Source organism: Ictidomys tridecemlineatus, chromosome 6 (genome assembly GCF_052094955.1).
Source record: "Ictidomys tridecemlineatus isolate mIctTri1 chromosome 6, mIctTri1.hap1, whole genome shotgun sequence".
In the NCBI taxonomy this organism is placed as follows: Eukaryota; Metazoa; Chordata; class Mammalia; order Rodentia; family Sciuridae; genus Ictidomys; species Ictidomys tridecemlineatus.
The window spans coordinates 46,149,497-46,170,368 of NC_135482.1; the positions used below are offsets into that span (position 1 = coordinate 46,149,497).

The 20,872-nt window shown below is 36.8% G+C and overlaps 1 protein-coding gene across 5 annotated transcripts in view; it reads left to right on the top strand.

Moving 5' to 3' along the window:
- The first annotated feature begins 14,027 nt into the window (after positions 1 to 14,027).
- The window catches only part of Cpm (carboxypeptidase M), a 96,059-nt gene continuing 89,214 nt past the window's right edge, over positions 14,028 to 20,872 (top strand). Inside the window, exons 1-2 of one of the 5 annotated variants that reach the window (XM_078053175.1) lie at positions 14,028 to 14,111; positions 14,393 to 14,555. In XM_078053175.1, coding sequence (XP_077909301.1) covers positions 14,396 to 14,555 — 160 coding nt within the window. In that variant the 5' untranslated portion in view covers positions 14,028 to 14,111; positions 14,393 to 14,395. Of the gene's footprint in view, positions 14,122 to 14,392; positions 14,556 to 20,872 lie in introns of those variants that run through there. The other 4 variants (XM_078053177.1, XM_005328728.5, XM_078053174.1 and 1 more) reach the window with 4 other exon arrangements.

Consider the following 20,872-nt stretch of genomic DNA (forward strand, 5'->3'; position numbering starts at 1 on the left):
TTGACAATTTAGTAAGACCATGGGCTGGGGATGTAACTCAATGGTATAGCACTCCCCTAGCATGAGCAAGGGCCCCAGGTTTAATCCCCTGCACCACATACACACACACACACACACACAAAAAAAAAATTGTAAATGATTAGATGAATTTACAAATATCAACAATATTCAAATAGTCTGGTTTTTGTCATTCTTCTACCCTAATTTTAAAATGAAATTTTCTTTTCCTTCATTCCTACCCTATTTCTTCTTGCTGTAGGTATGGGATATTAACAAGGTGGTAGATCCTTTCTCAAATTGAGAGATTTGAAAAAAAATTGCCATTTCTCAACATTTAAGGCAAAGCTAGAGCAGAAATGCAATTCAGTGATTACCTGTTTTCTAAAGAGACAAGGGTATATTTTTTTCATACTCTTATGCCAAATAGGTTGGTGTCCACATGATCCAGTGATCCTTTATAATGCTGCTAAATATTACTGCCTTGACTTTGCAAATTTGCCTTCTGAAGTTCCGGAAGCTCTCAAATCCATCATACATATAATGTACAGCAGGAAAAATGGGAATTACTTTTATACTTGAAGACCATGCATAAAGAGAAAAAGTCACTATTTTAATGATTGCTTCCTATTGGCAATTTATCACAATTTATTATCAATAATGCTCTATTCCACCTTGGGAATATATTGGAAGGAGCTAGAATATAGAAATAAAATAAATAGAAGCATATACCATCAATTGTATCCCTTTCTGTCTTATTCATTTTCGTTATGTTGTGTTAAAAATAATAATAATTGTATAAGTTTGGGACTTATAAAACATTATGTCAGGCACTTATGTTCTAAGCTTTTCCTATATATTAACTCATTTAATACATTCAGCCCTATATGATTCCTGCAACTCAATAAGTTCTACGCCATGATTTAGTCCTAATTTATAGATAGGACATGAAAGCACAGAGACACTAAGTAACTTGCTCAAGGCCCCTGTGAGTGACAAGTGGGGTTTAAACTATTCCAGTGGAGATCCCTAGACTTTGCTGCCAGCAATGTTCTACTTCAGTTTTTATGTATAATCTATTGAAGTCCCATCATTCCTAGACTAACAATTTTTTTTAGTAATGTGCTTGTTGGCTTAAACACTAATCTGTGCCTAGGAAAGTTTATAGTGAAATAAGAGAACTCTAAAAGAATGTGATAATGAAGGAAATGGAGAGTGGGAGCTGGGCACTTCCCTTATCTCCAATCTGTAGGAGAGAATCTAAACAGAGTCACCTTGGTTGTAAAGCAAAAGAATGTACTCATAAAACATGTGAGGAAATCCACCTGCACAGTGAGCATGCAAACTGTATTCAGTACTTACTCAGTGATGGTGGGCCACTGAGGAGTAAGTACTAAAGTGTCTAAGACCTCTCCATTGAGTACTCTAAGCTCTTCCTTTGAGACTGGTAAGCAGTATGCTTGGGGCATTTGCAGCCCTGAGGTTACACAGCACTCTTTTAGTATCCATGCTATATCCTTCCCATAGTACAACTATAAACTAGCAAGCTCTGACCTAGAGGTCCTGGGGGAAACAAAACAATATAATGTGATGCTTTACTCAATTTGGGATATCTTCCTGAATGAAATTAAATTTTACATTTGTTTAGATTTTTCCTGGCAGTGGTTTTAGGACTACCTGTCAGATCAAACTTGGATCTGGTTAAACATCAATTTTGCTTCACCATTGGTAGATAGAACGTTGAATTAAGGTCATGCAAGGCAGCCTATAATGTGGTGCAAACCATTGAGAATAGACTTAAGAGGCAGAAGGTCATGTTACACCAGCATTCTCCCCACAAGAAAGATTGCAGATGTCTTAGAACATGTGAGATTCTCCAGTGGAGGATTTTGGCTCTTGTGGAATATAAGCCATATGAGGGCAGAGATTTGGCCTCTTTTGTTCACAGTTGTATTGCCTCTGAGCTAGTGCAGAGCCTGCTCAGAGTAAGCAATAAACAATGGATTAATGAATGAATGAATAAAAATAAGAGAGTGGGGCACAGCAGAAATAGCATTACTCCCACAGCGACACAGTAACAGAAGAGGGGTAATAGAAAAGTCATAATGACAATTGCTTTTACAGTCACTGTTACATACTGTTATTTTCTTCCAGGAACTATGGTTGTGCTTTTTGATGACTTCGATAGTATTTTTTTTTACCCCCTTTTAATTCTTCCTGTGTGCTATCAAAAATTCTAGGGAGCTGAGGCTGTAGCTCAGTGGTAGAGTGCCCGCCTTGCATGTGTGAGGCACTGGGTTCGATCCTCAGCACCACATAAAAATAAATAAAGATATAAAATTAAAAAAAATAAATTAGATGTTTAAAAAAATTCTAGGATTTAGTTCATCAAGAGCACGAATGTGAGGGCTGGGGTTGTGGCTCAGCGGTAAAGCACTCACCTCGCACATGCAAGACCCTGGGTTCAATCCTCAGCACCACATAAAAATAAATAAGTGAAATAAAGGTATTGTGTCCAATTACAACAAAAAATAAATAAATATAATTTTTTTTAAAAAAAGAGCACAAATGTGTCCATGAATACTTTTTTAATCTCCCAATGGAATGTTAACATAGTTGTAGTTGTAGACCCAAAATAAAAGAACTATTCTGTTTGGATTTTGATGGACAATTTGCAAAACAAACAGAAAACACAGTCGTAGTTTCTAGAGAAAGGCTTATGAAAAAGACATACAATTCTAAGAAACAAGGACTATTAATGTTTTAAAAAAGGACAATTTTTTAAAAGATGTACAAAGTAGACTACAGAGTTCTTGTTTTAAACAAAGAGTGCTTAAGTTGAACCATGTTCTTTAAATTTCTGGGTTCCACTGCTTAGCTATCACTCTGGAATAGTCTAGAGAAAGGATAGAATCTTGGACCTTAATGAAAAACTTGTAGCTTTTCACTAACAATTTCCATATCCCTGGCTAAAAAAAACCAGCAATCTTTCCATTATTTAGCATTATGAAATTAATTTCTTCTTTCATCTTTATGAAGAACTAAAAAAAAACCTAATTTTTGTGGGAGTATAGATCTGACTTGGGAGAACTAGTTTGGAAGAAGTAGATAAAGTAATGAAGGTGGTACCAGGTGAGACAGGCTTAAGATCAATACCCAGCTGCTCTCAGATATGTGGAAGCAGTTGGTGATAGAATTGTTGAGCAAAATTACAGGCATAGTGATCTGCATCTGAAACTTCAAGGAACTTGTCTGTTTTTTAAAAAAGGAAAATACAACTTTAAAAAGTTTTCTTGTCTTATGAATTATTCCTGAACAATAGGCTTTAAAATTTGACAAGACTGGGTTTCCATCCTGACTACCATTTTCTCACTGAGTGATCATGGGCAAGTTATTGAAGCTCTCTGAGCTTCACTTTTTTCATCTGTAGAAGGGAAGTAGTAATCTTTACTTTCTAAGGTTATTAAAAAGGTTCTATAAGATACATCTGCAAATCACTTTTTACCTGACATTCATTCAACAAGTACTTATTAAGCACCCAGTGTACATCAGGCACTCTGCTGTGTTCTCAACACACAAGAGAGAAGAAGACAGTTAAGTTCCTTTTCTTGCAGGGCTTTGGAATCTAGTAGAACACTGACAAATAAGCAGGCTACTTCTTTGTCATGGCATGAGATTTCACCCTACTTGCAAGCTAGTAAATTTCTGTGTCACAGATGCTGGCAGAAGATATGAGTTTCCTGGGACAGAGACAGAGGACTTTACTAATCATTCCATGATAAGAAGCATGAACTTCATGTTTTCTTTGACTTCCCTTGGTCCCCAAGACCTGCAGGGGCAACGTGGATGTGCCCACGTGGATATTGCAATGTGGCAGGTTTGTATAGTAGCTGAGAAGCACTGAGCTTGGGAATTCACTGCCTTTATCATAAGCAGAAACTGGATTGTTCTTTGTACTAACCATGTTATCTCATCTCAAGGCTGATCATGCAAATATAACCCTGATGAATGGTAGTCAGGGCCTTGCATTCTTGACATACTCAGTAAGGACATGCAGTATTATGGTTGGGATATGAGGTGTGCCCCAACAGCTCCTGTGCTAATGCAGGAATGTTCAGAGGTGAGATGATTAGATTATGAGAGCAGTAACCTAACCAGTTAATTCTAGGCCAATTTGTCCCAGACATTGAATATAATAATCAAGCAAAATTTCCTCCTCACCTTCTGAATTCTTGAAATGGGAAACAGCCATAGGGTTTTTACTACCATTTTATTAAATGTGGGCCTCACAACTACTATACTAGTCATTAAAAGTCTCTCTCATACTATATTAGCCAAAGCAATCAATTCAATGTAATCACTATCAAAATCCCAATGGTATTTTTCTTAGAAATAAAAAATTATCTTAAATCCAAATAGGTAAAACAATCTTGCTAAAGAAAAACAAAGCTGGAGACTTCCTGACTTCAAAACATACTACAAACCTATAATAATCAAAACAGCATGAGACTGGCATAAACACAGACATAGAGATCAATGGAACAGAATAGAGAACTCAGAAAGAAACCCTTGTGTATATGGTCAAATAATCTGTGGCAAGGCTATACAGTTGGAAAAGGAAAGTCCTTTCACAACTGATGTTGGGGAAAATGGATATCCACACACACACACACACAAAAAAAAAAAATGAAGTTAAACCCCTATTATGCCATATTAAAAAAATTTACTAAAAATGGATTGAAGGCCTAAATCTAAGACCTGAAACTGGAAAGTTAAGGGGAAAAAATAGGGGAAAGCTTCATAGCACTGGATTTGCAAGGATTTCTTGTATAGGACACCAAAAGAATAATCAGCAAAAGCAAACATAGGTGAATGGGATACATTAAATTTAAGAACTTCTGTGCAGCAAAGGAACAATCATCAGAGTGAAAAGGGACATATGGTACCAGAGAAAAGATTTGCAAACCATATATCTGACAGGGGGTCAATATCCAGAATATATAAAGAACTTCTACAATTCAACACCGACAAAAAAATAGAAATAAATAACCTGATTAAAATATGGGCAAAGGACTTGACTAGACATTTATTTAAGGAAGATATACAAATAGCCAGCAAACATATGAAATGATATTCAACATAACTAGCTACTGGGAAAATGCAAATCAAAACCATATTGAGATAACATCTCTCAGCCATTAGGATGGCCAGTATTAAAAAACAAAAACAAACAAACAAACAGAAAATAACACGTTTGTGAGGATCTGGAGAATTTGGAAACTGTATGTGCTGTTGGTAGAAATGTAAAATGGTACAGCTATTATAGAAAACAGCATGTAATGTCTTCAAATAATTAAGAATAAAATTATCATATGACCCAACAATCTCACTTTAGCTGTATGTCCCAAAGAGTTGAAAAAAGGATATTAAAAAGGTATTCAGATATATATGTTCATTGAAACATGAATCACAATTGTCAAGAGGTAGAAACAACCTAAATGTCCATTGGTGGATAAAAGGATAAAGAAAATGTGGTATATGCATACAATGGAATAATATCCAGATTTAAAAAGAAGGAACTCCTGTCACATGCTACAATATGGACGAGTCTTTAGGACATCATACTAAACAAAATATTTATCCCCAAAAGACAAAAACTTCATGATCCCACTTATATCAAGTATCTAAGTAGTTAAACTCTTAGAAACAGAAAGCTGACTGATGTCGGCTAGGTACGGGATGGGGGAAGAGAAAAAGAGAAAGATGGGTATACAGTTTCAGTTTTGCAAGAGGTGAAAAAGTTCTGGAGGTCTATTTCAAACAATGCGCATACAGTTAACATTCTTATACTGTTAAGATAGTACATTTATGTATTTTAAGCCACAATAATCTTAAAACAATATTAAGAAGGGTATGCTTTCAGAATATAGAGCAGACTTTTCTAAGAACAATTTACAATCCAATTTCAACATAGTATTAAAGTGGTCTCCTCTTATTTCATTGTAAACTACTAAAAGTGTCAATCTTAGTGCCTTGAAACCTCTTATATATGTAAGAAGAACCTCAGAATGCCAACGCCCCCAGCACTGCTCATTTGGGCAATGGTCCACTTGAGGGTTTGGAGATTGAAGTCCCACCAGTAATAAGGAAGCTGTGTTGCCTTGCCTGGTGCTCTGGAACATGTTCTCAGGACAACCTTTAGTGGATAAGGGTCAAGGGTTTGGAATCCTGGGTCCCAACAGAAGCATGTCATCACACAAATCATATATACCTTACACACAACATGAAAATAAATTCTAAATGGATTAAGAATAGAAACGTAGCCAGGTGCAGTGGCATGCACCTATAGTTCTAGTCACTTGGGAATCTGAGGCAGGAGGAGTGCTTAAGTTTAGGAGTTCATGGCTAGTCTGGGCAACATAGTAAGACACCCCCCCCATTTAATTAAATAAGTAAATAAATGTTGGGAAGGGAGTGAAAGATGAGCAGGTAGAACACAGAGGATTTTTAGGGCAGTGAAATTATTCTGTATGATATTGTAATGGAGGATACATGTCATTATATATTAACCAAAGCCAATAGCTTATATAACAAAAAGTTAACCATAAACTATGGATTTAGTAAATAATTATAATGGTTAATCTGATTTGGCAACTTGATTGAATTAAGAGATGCCTAAAATTAAATGGCTTCTGGGTGTGTCCAGGAATAAATGTCAAGTGAGATAGTCAATTGAAGTGGAGTCCGTCCCCTAAGTGTGGGCAGCACCATCCAATAAGCTGGAGGCTTAGGTAGAATAAAAGTTGAAAGAACAAGGAAGCAACAGCAGATGAAGGCTCAATTCTTCTTGAAAGGGTTCTTTTTTGGGAGGGGGGCAGATTGTAGCTTTATTTTACATAATTCAGAATAAAGCATGCAAAGACAATTTTAGGAATGGAATATTTTGTTTTGTGACATCAAAGTCATGTTAGTGGGTAAATTACAGTTCTCATGCTTACATGTAGATATTTACTATGGAGAAAGTACACACACGCACACACATACACACATACACACACATATCCTTAGCTAATTTTTTGTTCTTTTTAATTATACATCACAGTACAATGTATTTTGACATATCATACATACATGGAATACAACTTCCCATTCTTGTGGTTATGCATGATGTGGAATTACACTGGTCATGTATTCACATATGAATATAGGAAAGTTATGTCTAATTCATTCTACTGTCTTTTCCATTCCCACTCCCCTCCCTTTTCCCCATTTCTCCCTGTCCAGTCACATGAATATCCACTTCCCACTCCCCACTGAGTCACATCTGCTCTCAGAGAGAACATTTGGCCTTTGGTTTTTTGGGATTGGCTTATTTCACTTAGCATGATAGTCTCCAGTTCCATCCATTTACCAGCAAATGCCATAATTTGAAAGGGTTCTTGGCTGCTATGATCCCTTGAGGACATCAGATTCCAGCTCCTTCACTCTTCAAAAGTGGACTCTACCAGTGATTCTCCAGGGAATTTCCAGAAGCCTTTGGCCACGCACTGGGGTAACAGCATTGATTCCTCTAGTTCTGAGGCTTCGGCATCTTGTACTGCACAGTTACTGGTTCCTCCAACTCCCCAACCTGCAGAAAGCCATTGCGGGGCTATCCAACTTCTGGTTGTGTTAGCCAAGCTAATAATACCTTTTTTATAATAAATATATAAATATATATATATATATATATACACATGCATATATATATGTGATTTATATATATATATAATCCTATTGGTTCTGTTCCTCTATAGAACCCTAATACAATAATAATGTATCAATATAACAAGTGTACCACACTAATTCAAGATGTTAAAAATAGTGGAACCAGTGTGTGAGGATGGGGTTTGTAAAGGGGTATATGGGAACTCTGGACTTTTCACTCAATTTTTCTGCAAACCTAAAATTACACTTAAAAAGTTAATTTTTGAGCAAATTTCATCATATGTATATATTGTTATAAGAAATAAGAATTAGAAAAAAATGAAGATTTAAAATATCTCCTTGTGTGTCTGGAATTTTCTCCAAACAGTTCAATGTTAGGGTATAAAAATAAAGTTAATAATTACTGGGAAAAAAGTTAACTTAAACAATGAAACAGAGGATGTGGGGGAGTAAATGTGAAACATAATGTCAAAGAACTAGAAGGAACTATAGACTAATAAATACAAAATTAAGTAAGAATGAAATTTACACAATATATTTAAAAACTATAACATAAGAAGGAAGAAACTATACACTGCTAGAAAAATGAGCAAAAGCTATAGACTATTTTTTAAAGAAGAGTAACAAATTGTCAATAGACATTTGAGATAATTCATCTTAAAATGATGAGATTCTATCTATCATCTATGAAATTGGCAAATTTTAAAAAAGAGATAATAGGAATGGTGAGGAATCAAACAGGCACGTTCAGATATCACTGTAAGGACTATAAAGTAGATAAACTTCAATAAGAAAAAATGATCCAGACCTTGGCAAACCAAAACATAATTGCAAAGTTTTTGTTTTCATGTTAGGACACCCCCTAACAAGTACACCCAAGGGCCAATTGAAAATAAATAAAATAAATAAAACTTTGACTTGCTAGTTATTATTGATTTACATATTTTACCAGTATAAATGTAGACATTAACTTGTATAAAATTGATAATATTCTTGTTCAATAGAATATAAATAATTTTTGTCTTGCATAGTTGAAAATTTTTTCTGCTCTGCAAATAAGATAGCACCAAAGGCTATGGTTTATTGTCCTATAGGACATTAACCAGGTTTACATCTAGTTTAACAATGGTTTAGAATAATTATGGTATTCTCTTTTTCCTTATACTTTTTCATATCTTTCTTTGAACCAGTTTCTTATTCTAGTTTCTTCATTATAAATAAAATAAAAACTTAACCTGGGTTTACTCAGGGTTTGTTAAAAATCTGAATATTATACAGGAGTATGATTTGGCCAGTTATTTTAAGTCTTTAAAATGTACATCTTGTGGCTGGGGTTGTTGCTCAGTGGTGGAGTACTTGGCTAGACATGTGAGGTACTGGATTCTATCCTCAGCACCACACAAAAATAAATAAATAAAGGTATTGTGTCTATCTACAACTAAAGAATATACATTAAAAAAATGTACATGCTCTTTTACAAGTGATTTTATATGTAAGAATTGCTTGGGTTAGGGCTGTGGCTCAGAGGTAGAATGCTCACCTATCATGCATGAGGCACTGGTTCAATCCCCAGCACCACATATAAATAAAATAAAGATATTGTATCCACCTATAACTAAAAACTAAATATTGAAAAAAAAAAAAGAATTGCTCCTAATGGGCTGGGCTATAACTTAGTGGTAGAGTGCTTGCCTTGCACAAATGAGGCGTTGGGTTTGATCCTCAGCACCACATAAAAATAAATAAATAAAGATATTGTGTCTATCTACAACTTAAAAAATAATAATAAAAAAAGAATTGCTCCTAAGAAGATAAAAATGTACTCAAAAATTTAGCTCTAAGAACATTAATGAACACACTATATCCATTAATAGTGAAAAAAATCAGAAAGAAATGTGCAACATTAGGGGATCACTTAATCCCTAAATGTGATTTTGGAAATGACTTTGTTTCCAAGTAAGTAAAATTTTTAGATTTTTAAATTTCCTTTCATCTCTTTCATACTTCTTGTGACACTTTTGAAGGAAATAAAACAGAGTTTGAAAGTTACAAAGCCTAGTAATGTTGTTTTTTCCATTCTTGTTAAAGTCTGTAGAGATAATTTTTAGCCTCTGGCTGTAGAATTTCCCTCTGTTGCTATCTCAGGGAACTTCAGAGTCTTTAAGCAGAAATGAACAATGCAACACCTTACTTTTCAATGACCTAATATCCCATTTTTCCATTAAAAAGAAATGGGCTCACTTCCAAATGTTTTAGATTCTGTCTTCATTCATAACTTGCATCTCCGATGGTTCTGTGGCTTTTGCTCTGCTTTGCTTTTAGATTAAAATGCCTTCATTGCTTTTTCTTTCATTTTTTTATTAAAAAGTAACATATTTATTGGAAAAACTATACAGAAAATACATAAATATTTCTTAATTGCAAACCAAAGATTGACACTCAGCATTTTTATAACTTTTGAAACTTTATGCTGGGAATAATTTTTTTTATCTGCTGTACCTAAATGGGATCCTGCTATTCATTTTACTTTCTTTTTATATACCTTTACTTTATTTGTTTATTTTTATATAGTGCTGAGGATCAAAACCAGGACCTCACACATGCTAGATGTGTGCTCTACCACTGAGCCACAACCCCAGCCCTACTCATTTTACTTTTATTATCTGTTTTTTTACCAAATGATTTATCTTACCAAGTTGATTAATACCATTCTTATAGGGTATTGATTTAACATTCGAGCAGCCATCTTATAAGTTTTTACTTTCCTGTACTTTCTCCAAACTCTCCCCACCCCTTAGTGACCTACCCCATGGTACCATAATCCGAAACCAATCCCATGCTATTCCCCACCCACCTATGTCTGCCACAAGCACCCACGAACCTATCCCATAGCACCACAACTACAATTCAAACCCTTACCAAACAAAAGCTGAACACCCGAATATCTCAGGTGCCTCTCTCCAAATAAGTCTTTGTGTGGATCTCTGCCTGTCTCTGTCCTTCATTTCTCACTCGCCCGTCTCTCACTTTCTCATTTTCCTTTCAATTCTACATCATCATTATTATAGCTGAAAAACAACGTATTATATGGCTACAATATTTTTTTTATCTAACTCAGGATGTGTCAACATTGACGACTGACATTTTGGGCTGGATAATTCTTTGTTGTGGGAAGCAATGTTATACTTTGTAGGGTGTTTAGTAGCCTCTCTGTCCTCTGTATCTGTGCTAGATACCAGCAGCACCTTCTCCCAAGTCCTGACAATGGAAAGTATCTCCAGATGTCTCACCGTGGACAATATTTCCCCAGCTGAGAACCAATGATCTAACCAATCTGCAACTGTTTGACTTTTAGGTTTTTATCTATTTTGTTGCAATTTAAAACAGCAACACTTGAAGTTCCTGACATAAAGAACATAAACCCAGCATATCTTTCAATGATTTCTATAACCTATTCTTACTAAAGAATAGGACATTTAAAATTTTTATGTCTATTCCCAGATTGCCCACCAGAAAGACTGTATCAATTTACAGTACCACTGAAAGAACATAAATGTCATTTCTCCTGTTTTAGTCAGCTTTTTCGATACTGTGACTCAAGGATCTGGCCAGCACTACAGAGGAGGAAGAGTTTATTTGAGGGCTCCATGTTTCAGAGGTCTTAGTCCATAGAAGGCTGGCTCCATTTCTCATGGCTCAAGGTGAGGCTGAACATCATGGTAGCATGTGTGGCAGAGGGAAGCAGCTCATATCACCGTGATCAAGAAGCAGAGAGACTCTACTCACCAGAAAATTTATATACCCAAAAGCCACACCTCACTTTCCATCTCCTCTAGCCACACTCTACCACTTCAGTTAATCCCATCAGAGATGAATTCACTGATTAAGTTAAAGCTATGACCCAATCATTTCTCCTCCAAGTCTTCTTGCATTGTCTCACACATGAGCTTTTGGGGGATACCACATCTAATCCATAACACCCTGATCCTATAAATCTAGGTATTATCAATCTTTTTAATCATTCTTAGTAATAAAACAAAATATTACTTGCCCTTTCAATTTGCAATTCTTTAATTGCTATCAAGGTTGATAACTTTTACTATGTTTATTGGCTATTTATACTATGGCACTTATGAACTATTAATGTCCTTTGCCCATTCTTGATTTTTAAGAGCTATTAATTCTGTCCTTCAATTTATTTTCTTGTAACTTTCATGCTGTGTTTTCCTGTGCAGAAAGCATACATTTTTATGTTGTCAGATTATTAGCCTTTTGTTATGGTTTTACCTTTAATGGTGTAATATTTAGAAAGAACACCTCTGAAATCTTAAACTTATGTTTCACTCTATTGGCCTCTCTATTTTCCTATGTCTTCCACACTCTGACATTGAGCCTTTTTTTTTTTTTTCTATTTCCTTTCCCCATAATATCTACATAAGAGCATCTTAACTGTATGGATGCATCTTCTGAAAAATCTTTTGAAGATGCAGGCTTGAAAGGGAAAAAAGAGAATTTTTGCATTTTCAACAAAGTATTGTCAATATCCCTGGACCCCAGTTTGGGTCACAAGGTCCTAAATCTTCAGACCTCAATCTTCTGTTTTCCTTATTCCATTCTTTGTCTCTGAATTTGCTTCCCTTTCTACCTATTATGTGCAACCCAAGGGCAGCAATTTCAACTCTAATTCACCCCTTTGTTTTTCTGGAACAACAATTCTGGCACTCTCTACCCCAGTGAAGCCATCATTTCTCCCAGTTGCTAGTCACAGCAAGTCACAGAGGTTCCACTTGCTTCTATTACAAACGTATCATTTCTAAAGTCCATCAGCAACCCTTTGTTCCCAGCCACTTCCCTTTCCCATTCTTTATAGTAACTTTGCCTAAATAACTAATCTCTTCAAGACCTATTCCCCCTCTCAGGGCTCTTAGTCAATGAACAATGAAAATCGAACTTCTTCAAATCATCTGGTGAAAGTCATAAGCATAGTAAGTACTGCATATCCCAAAAAGTCCACTCAAAAACAGTGTCATATAAAGACTTTCCAACAATTAGAAAATTACTTTAAAAAAAAGAAAATTACCTTTAAAGATTTATGAACTAAATTGGATTATTTATTTAATAAACACCTCTATTTTTACAATGGGCCTGCCAACCTTATTTAGGTAATTACAATTTCCATTTTACAGACCAGGAAACCAAGACACAGTGAGTTGACAATGCCACTGAGGTGTCAGAGCAAGGACCTGTATCAGCCTGAGACTCCATGGTTTTAGTTCTTAAAACTACTGGTGTTGCCTCAGCAGAGTACCAGAGGAGCTCAGGGATCCCTAGAGCTCAGTTCCAGGATCAGCCTCTTTATCTGCAACAAAGGGCCAGACAATCACTCTGGCAGTTCTCAACTCTGGAAAGCACATTGGACTCACTCAAGATGTCTTAAATCATCGTTTCTTAAGCCTCCCCAAGAGACATTCTGCTCATCCAATTGAGGTGGGACCCTAGGATCTTTATTTTAACCTCTTAGAGAGGAACGTTATCTCAAATCAGTGGCTTTCAAACTTTCTGCATTCCCCTGACCCTTCCACATGTCCATAATACCCTGACAGGGCTCCTAAGATCCATCAGATAGATTGTGAAGTCTGTGGCCCCTGCCACAAACCACCTCTCAGGTTCCAGTGGTCTTTATTTTCCTTAGTGCAAAAAGACCACCCCCCATCCTTCTAGAAAGCAGAGTTTTTAGAAAGAGAGAACTGAAAACAGCCTAAGGAATACAGGGGAGTCGGATTTGTGACAGTGGCTCTATATTTTTCAATGCGCGTTTTAAACTTAACTCTAATTTGGTCAGACCCCATCCAAATAAATTTGTCGGAAACTTCTGTATTCCACACTTGATGGCACTTCAAACTCCTGCACACATACAAAACTAGTTCTTCCTTTTTACAGTCCAGGCACTTGCAGAACCGGGCTGGAGAGCCTGGCGCGATTTCCGGCCGCGGTCCCGATTCTAGGTGGGCCGAGCGCCGCTAACCGCAGGCAAACTCGCCACAGCCGTCTACACTGGATGGAGCGCCCTGGGACCTGCCCTGGGGCGCAGCCACGGCCGAGGACCGGGCAGACTTCCAGCCCTGGCGCGGGAAAGGGCAAGTCCGCGAGCCGGGGCTGGGTTTCCAGCTGCCCTCCGACGCCCACCTGCGCTACTCGCCGCACCTTAAAAGCCCAAGAGGTTCGGGAACCGGCTCTCCGAGGTGCGAAGGCGCCCAGGCCCCGCCCAGGAGAGACCTGCGCGGAGCCCAAGTGGGCCGGCGGGACGTCCGGGGGCGGGTCCCGGGTGCGACCGCCCCCTGACCGCGCTATAACTTCGGGCCCCGCCGGGCCACCGCGGGAGGTTGGAGACGTGCGCCTGAGCCCTGGTGAGACACGGTGCGCGGGGCTGAGCGCAGCTGCTGCAGCTGCTGGACGGCGGCGGGAGGTGGAGACGCCCGGAGGAGGAGCGGGAGGGGCGGGCGATTGGGTGGAAGGCAGCGGGGGGCTGTCTGTGCTCCTGGTCACCGGTTGCACTGCTAAGCCCGAGGGTGTTGCTTCCAACTTTTACCTCCCTAGGAAGCAGGGAGCGTGTCAGGAGCCCCCTGAGAGTAGGAGGCTGAGCCGGGGCTCTTCATCTGTTCTCAGCTTTATTCTTATTCATCTCTAGAACATGGACTTCGCCTGCCTGTGGCTAGGGCTTCTGCTGCCTTTGGTAGCTGCGCTGGATTTCAGCTACCACCACCAGGAAAGGATGGAAGCGTTTTTGAAGAGCGTTGCCCAAAACTACAGTTCTATCACTTACTTACATAGTATTGGGAAATCTGTGAAAGGTATGACTCGTCTCCTGCACACTTTCCCAAACCCTCAGCCCTCCCTTTTATTCATTAAATATGCCTCCCCTTCCTGTCCCCTCTCTACGAAGTTACTCCGATGGGCTCCCAACAGGTAAACCAGTGCCTTGCAAGTTGGTGGGTTTCTGGTTTCGGGGTTTTTTTTATTTGTTTTGTCGATAGTGGGAAGAACTGAATGTTACTGAGCTTCTTCATTGTAATTTAGTGTCATTGAGTCCTTTGCATTTTTGGTGCTACGTCGTTTTGAATCATTCAGATGTTGTTTATTTAGAATATCTAGGATATGGGTCTTATTTATATATGGGTCTTAGTTCCTTTTCAGGATAAAACGTCCGCCATAGGAGTCCGTTTATTCATCCCAGTTTTCCTTTTTGTTGGGTTCTTTAAATATGATTTGGACTGTTAGTACTATTTCTTCAAATCTCTTAAATTAAATTAGTGCAGTTTATTGATGAGATTTCTATGTTATGTATAATTAGCCCTATGGCTTAAAGTTCTGCCAAAAAAAAAAAAAAAGGTGGTTCTTTGACTATAGGCTGTATTTAAAATGTATCCATTTGAGGAAGACAGTTGCTAGATAATAACTGTTAGCAGTGACTGAACTCTTCCTAGCATTTTCATTTGTTTTCACGTTTTCATTTAGAAAGTATATGTAGTTTCATTTTTTTGTAAACAGCAAATTCGAATTCATAGAAAAAGATTAATTTTTTTGTTGAAACTCACCCAGATGGTGTGGATTTTATAGCCTGAACTAACTTCTGGACAAGACAAGTAATTTTATGAGATGTTATTTTCTAATCTTTTGTTACATTGATGCCCCCAAAGAGATTACCAGAAAACTTAAAATTCTTTAGTTAAAAGTTTTTTAAGGCTTATAGAGATCCCAACTCTGTAAGGTGTGTTCAAATCCTATCTGGATTTTAGCTCTGAATTTTTGAGTCAGTTGGGAATGTGTATATATATTAGGTGGACACATATCTTTATTTTATTTATTTGTATGTGGTGCTGAGGATCGAACCCAGGGCCTCACATATGCTAGGCAAGCATTCTACTGCTGAGCCCCAGCCCCAGCCCTTAATTACCATATTCTTAAGTAATTATTTTTCCCAAAAATTGAAGTCATGGTTCTCATATTAAAGAAAAAGTATTAACATGCAATGCAGAATGAAAATCCTTGGTTGTGTGTACTAGTACCTACATTTTTAAACAGCATTGCCAAAGAGTTGGTGCCAAAATTACACTATATTGCTCTATAATCCAAAATTATAGAGGCTGGATGTGTGAGAAATCATATCTTGAATCAGCATATGTATTTAACCTTTTGAAACCATTTCCCCCTCAGGCTAGAGTAAAACAATTTAAAAAGATCTAAGATTGCTAATTATGTTAATAAAGGAAATATAGAGCACAACTAGTTTGGGTTATTGTTCAGTCATCATTTAAAACACTAAATGATGAGGGTGTCATCATTTTTTAAGTATTAAATGAATTAGTAAGTTTTTAAATTTTCAAACACAAAGTGCTTGTGAAAGACCGTTAGGAACCCTTTCCAAATGTGAACCAGCCATTCTGATCTATCCATCAAGAAATTAAACCACAGGAATGGTGGAAAGCCAACAGGCTTATTTTTTGTTTACCTTGTAGGCACTCGTGTGGTTAAAGGCTGGAGGGGTTATCATGTAAGAATAAAATCGACACTAGCAGTCAAATGTTTATATATGTTGCTCAGAATAATTATTCGGATTAAGAAAAATCCCAAATCTGCTATTAGGTTCCAAGTGATCGATGAGTCAGTTGCTAAAGTGTTGGCATATTAACGTGGCAGTTGAGATGATGTTCCTTTGTTGTGTTTTTTCATTCTATCTTCTGGTGTAGTATAAGTTTGTGAGCAAATGGGATTTACTATATGTGTCATTTGTTTTTATTATTAAAATGGACAACCATACCCAGAAGAGAAAGTAATAGTCTTACCTGGCCAAGTACATTTTTTGTGTTTGTAAAACCTATTACACATACTTTTATTGCTATAACTATGGATCATATTCTGCCTTTTCCCCCATTTCCCATGATTTCATTAATGTATTTCCAGGAATTGACAAGGTCTGTAAATGTGAAATAGTTGTTCTGTAGTATCTTATCTTTTTAATGGTGTGAATTTTTTTAGTCATTTACCCATTAAGGGCATCAGTGTGATTTCTGATTATCTCTTATAAACAATGATGATAGAAAACCATCGATATATGGTTACATGATACATGATAATTGTCTTCTATTCTAATTGGTGATTTTTTTTTCCACCTTTCATTTTGGAAATTTTGAAACACATACACAAGTTGAGCACACTTAGTCTTTTTGCCTAGATTTAGTCGGAGTAGATGGGCCATATTTTTTAACATTTTGGGGGAATTCCCTCTACCTAGTGACATTATAAATAAAATCTTAAGTGAAGCAAGAGAAGCAGCTCAAGAAAGAGACTGATGACTGAGTTGAGAAAAATCAGAAAAGGTACATTGTTCATCAGTTCGTTCATTCCTTCCTTCATTCAGCCACAGGAGCACCCACCTTTTATTATCAACTCTTCTGTCTAGCAGAATGCCTGGAATATAATCAGTAGTCTATATCTGATTATTTAATGGGTTGAATATTTGCTGAACAAAAGTGGTGGGAAGCAAAGAAAGTGGTCTGTTCCCTGCCATCAGGTAGCCTCCCCTTTCAAATACAAATGTAATTATGATGAATTTCTCAGACTGGCTCTCTACACACACTCAAAACTCTGCTTAGTTTTTTTTGTTTGTTTGGTTGGTTTTTTTTGTTTTGTTTTGTTTTTGGTTTTTGGTTGTTTTTTTTTTTCCCCTCCTCTCTCTTAAACTTGTTTTGAGGGTTGACTTTCAATAGATTGCCATGAGAAAGCTGCTGCACTACATGTGAAATGAGATTTCCTCCCATCTCTTTTATAAGAATCTTGTCTTGCCTCCTGCTGGGTCTAATCTTCATTTTATCTGATTAAGGAAGAATAAGGGAAAGGGGTAAGTGATAACAATCTTTGTTATCTTGTGCTTTCCGTGCATTAGATGTTTAATAGATCATTTCAATCTCAACAACTCAAATCAGGCATTATCCTCATTTTCAGACTTGTCAAATGAGGCCTGGAGAAATTAATTAATTTGCTGAACCTGACACAGTTAATAAGATTTAGGGGGAAGATTCACACTTAGGTCTGCCAGTCTTCCAAGCTTCAGAGAAACAACCTGCTACCAATGGAGATGGTTACATTACATTTTGTTTGTTTCTAAACGTTTCCTGTGTTGAGCAATGCTGTGGTGAACATCCTCCTATATAAAACAGCAGAAGTTGTCTGAGCATTGGCTTTGGAATCACCGTGCCCAAGTTCTACTTAACTTTGAGCTGTGTGACCCTGAGCCTTTAGAGCAATGTTGAGGACATAGCAAGTGTTACGTGACACCTGCTGTTAATATTTTCATTGTTGCAATAGTTCTAAAAGGAAAATATTGAGTTTTAAAGCACTTTTAGGAATTTGATGCATATACCAAATCCTCTAAAAAGATTGTATTGATTTGTAATCTCTCAGGAAATTCAGGAGAGATATAAAATTTTTAAAACTTATACTAGTTATATGCTCAATAAAACTAGCATTCTAGTTGTAATATCTAATTTTGTTATTAGTGATTTGAAAGATTACTTTTTGCTGTTAGGTTTATAGTTTAAGGGAGAATGTATTCTTTAAGCTTCTTTCTCCAAGAATGTTCCCTTTCAAATTCATTCAACAGCCAATTATTGAATTTCTCTTCTATGGGTCTTCATACTGTCTCAGCTGTTCAGAAATCTCCCTAGAATTGACTTAGATTCTTGCCCCTAAAAGGCATTTACTGTGTTCACATACATGGATCTTTCATAGTCTCTGGCCCTTAACTGGGTAGATTTTACCTAGTGGTTTACCCTCAAAAAGTCACGCTATATATAAAATTTAGGTACAATTCTTGGTTTTCTGTCATACTCTGCTCATTTCCCAGATATGGTCCTAATACCAATTTCTTGAGATCCTGTAGAAAATGCTTAATGTAATGCAGATATTAAGAAAACCATTAAAATCTAGGAATCTCAGTCATAATATACCTGTTTGTGTTGTGAAGTTATATAAGGTTAGCAAACCTTTCCTTTTTGATATGAAATATAAAGCCCCTGAAACATCTAACAGATTTTTATTCCAAATTTTAAATCTCTCTAAACGGCAATACTCTAAAGCCAAGTAATCTTTGAAGCTTTTATGAAATAATGGTGACAGCCAGCATTAAGTGAATTTTACTTTTTCCCTTATGCTTTACATGTTACAATCATCCTGACAATAGTATGAAATACCATTATTATCACCCTAATATATATGTAAAGAACTGAGATTAAATAAATTATCTATTGTTAGTAGGTCACAGAGATTGGATTGGAACCACAACCCATCTTGCGACAAAGACTGAACCTTAAGCCCCTTTCTGTAAAGTTTCTCCAGCTGCCTTTTTCCTCTGTTCTTGTCTCCCTTGACTTGTCTTCTGCTCCTGCATCTGTACCCCCTCACCCCTGAGAAAGGGTCTGTATTAAATGTTCTTTTTGAGCTGATACTCTCCCATAGAATTTTGTGGTCCTTTCTCAATAAATTAAAAGTAGTTTGAATTTCCTCTTTTGATGTAGAATTAGGATTTCCCCTCCCGCCCTGTTCTATGTGCAAAAGCTCTTTGATTATGAAGCAAAAGGAGAAAGCTTGCTATTTGCACAGGTGTGTCACTCCCCCAACCTGACTGCCATGTTGAGTTTAAGATATTGAGCTAAGAATGGAGCATCTCATTAAGGGCATACTGCCCCCTAGGGGGAATTTAGGTGAAAGACCTAAAACCAAGCTGTTCTGTGCACAAACATGAAACAGTTTATATGTATATATATTGAACTTTCCAGAAATACAACTGTATATAACCTGAGGGAAAATTACATTTTGTTTGCTCTTAACTTGATTTTGAGATATTTTATGTTCTGAAAATACTGATGCCATTGTTCAGAGCTAAACCACTCTTCATTTGTGATCTATGCCTTTATTGTGACTCTTGATGGAGATATAAACATCTGACTTTCTCATTATGTCTATGGTGGAGTTATCCCCAGGTTTTTACATTCTGATGCTATATTTTATGTAAATTGCTCTATACATAGTTTGAATGTTATATTGATCTTCTAAATAGAGTATAAATAAATGTATTGTGCTTTCTATGAATCATATCCTAGCAGTGGTAAAGTGGAAGTTACAAAAAAAGAGGCATTGTCTTTAGGGTTAAGAACTATCAATCTAAAATCACAAACAGCTGATAAAGACCCACTTCAAGTTAATGTAGCCAACATCCAAAAGGTGCTTATTCCTGTTCTTAATCCACAAACATGTGTGTCAATAACATTGGTGACAACCGCATCTGCCATTAGCGCTGTTTTCCTCCTTTCAATTTGCTTATTTAGAGTGTCCTCTTCTCTGAGATGACAAAGAAAGTTGGAAAGAATCTTTAAAGTGAAATGTTTCTGAAGTTATCTCAAATGCCAACATGTATTTGGGGAAAGAAATTAAATCTAATCAAATTTTTATATCTAGTGATTTAAAGTAATTGACATTCTTTCTTCCTCCCTAGCAAATAAATATAACAGCAGTTTGCTAAGAGGCTAATAAGGCCTAATTTGAGTTTATGTTAAAATAAAACACAAGTTGCACATTAAAAAAGGTTTTTCTCATCTCTGCTTTCCTTCTTTCTTTTTCTTTTCTTTCTTTCTATCTTTTTTTTTTCCTTTTGATACTGGGGATTGAACTTTGTATTTTGAGACAGGGTCTCATTAAATTACTGAGGGAATAACTAAGTTGCCCAGCCTGACCTCTAACTTGTGATCCTCCTGCCTCAGCCTCCCAAGTCACTGGGATCTCAGGTATTTGCCACTGTTCCTGTCCTCATCTCTGTTTTCTGAGGACTATTTCTTGTCAGATGTTTTAAAAGTACAAATACCTTTATCAGTCTCAACTGGAGGGCTTAATCTTCATTGCATCCCCAAAAAAGCAAAAAAGCAATCAACTTTGAAAAGCTGCTTCCTCAGTACCTATCCAGAGGTGAATATGGCAGCCTCCATGTGGGGAGGCCAAGGCATTGCCAAAGCCCTCACCCTATCCCAGAATTCAGAAGAAGCTAACTAAATCATCCTTCTGTTGGTTTAAATAAAGAGCTTTCCATTAGTTGCTTATCCAGTTTGTAAACTTTCCT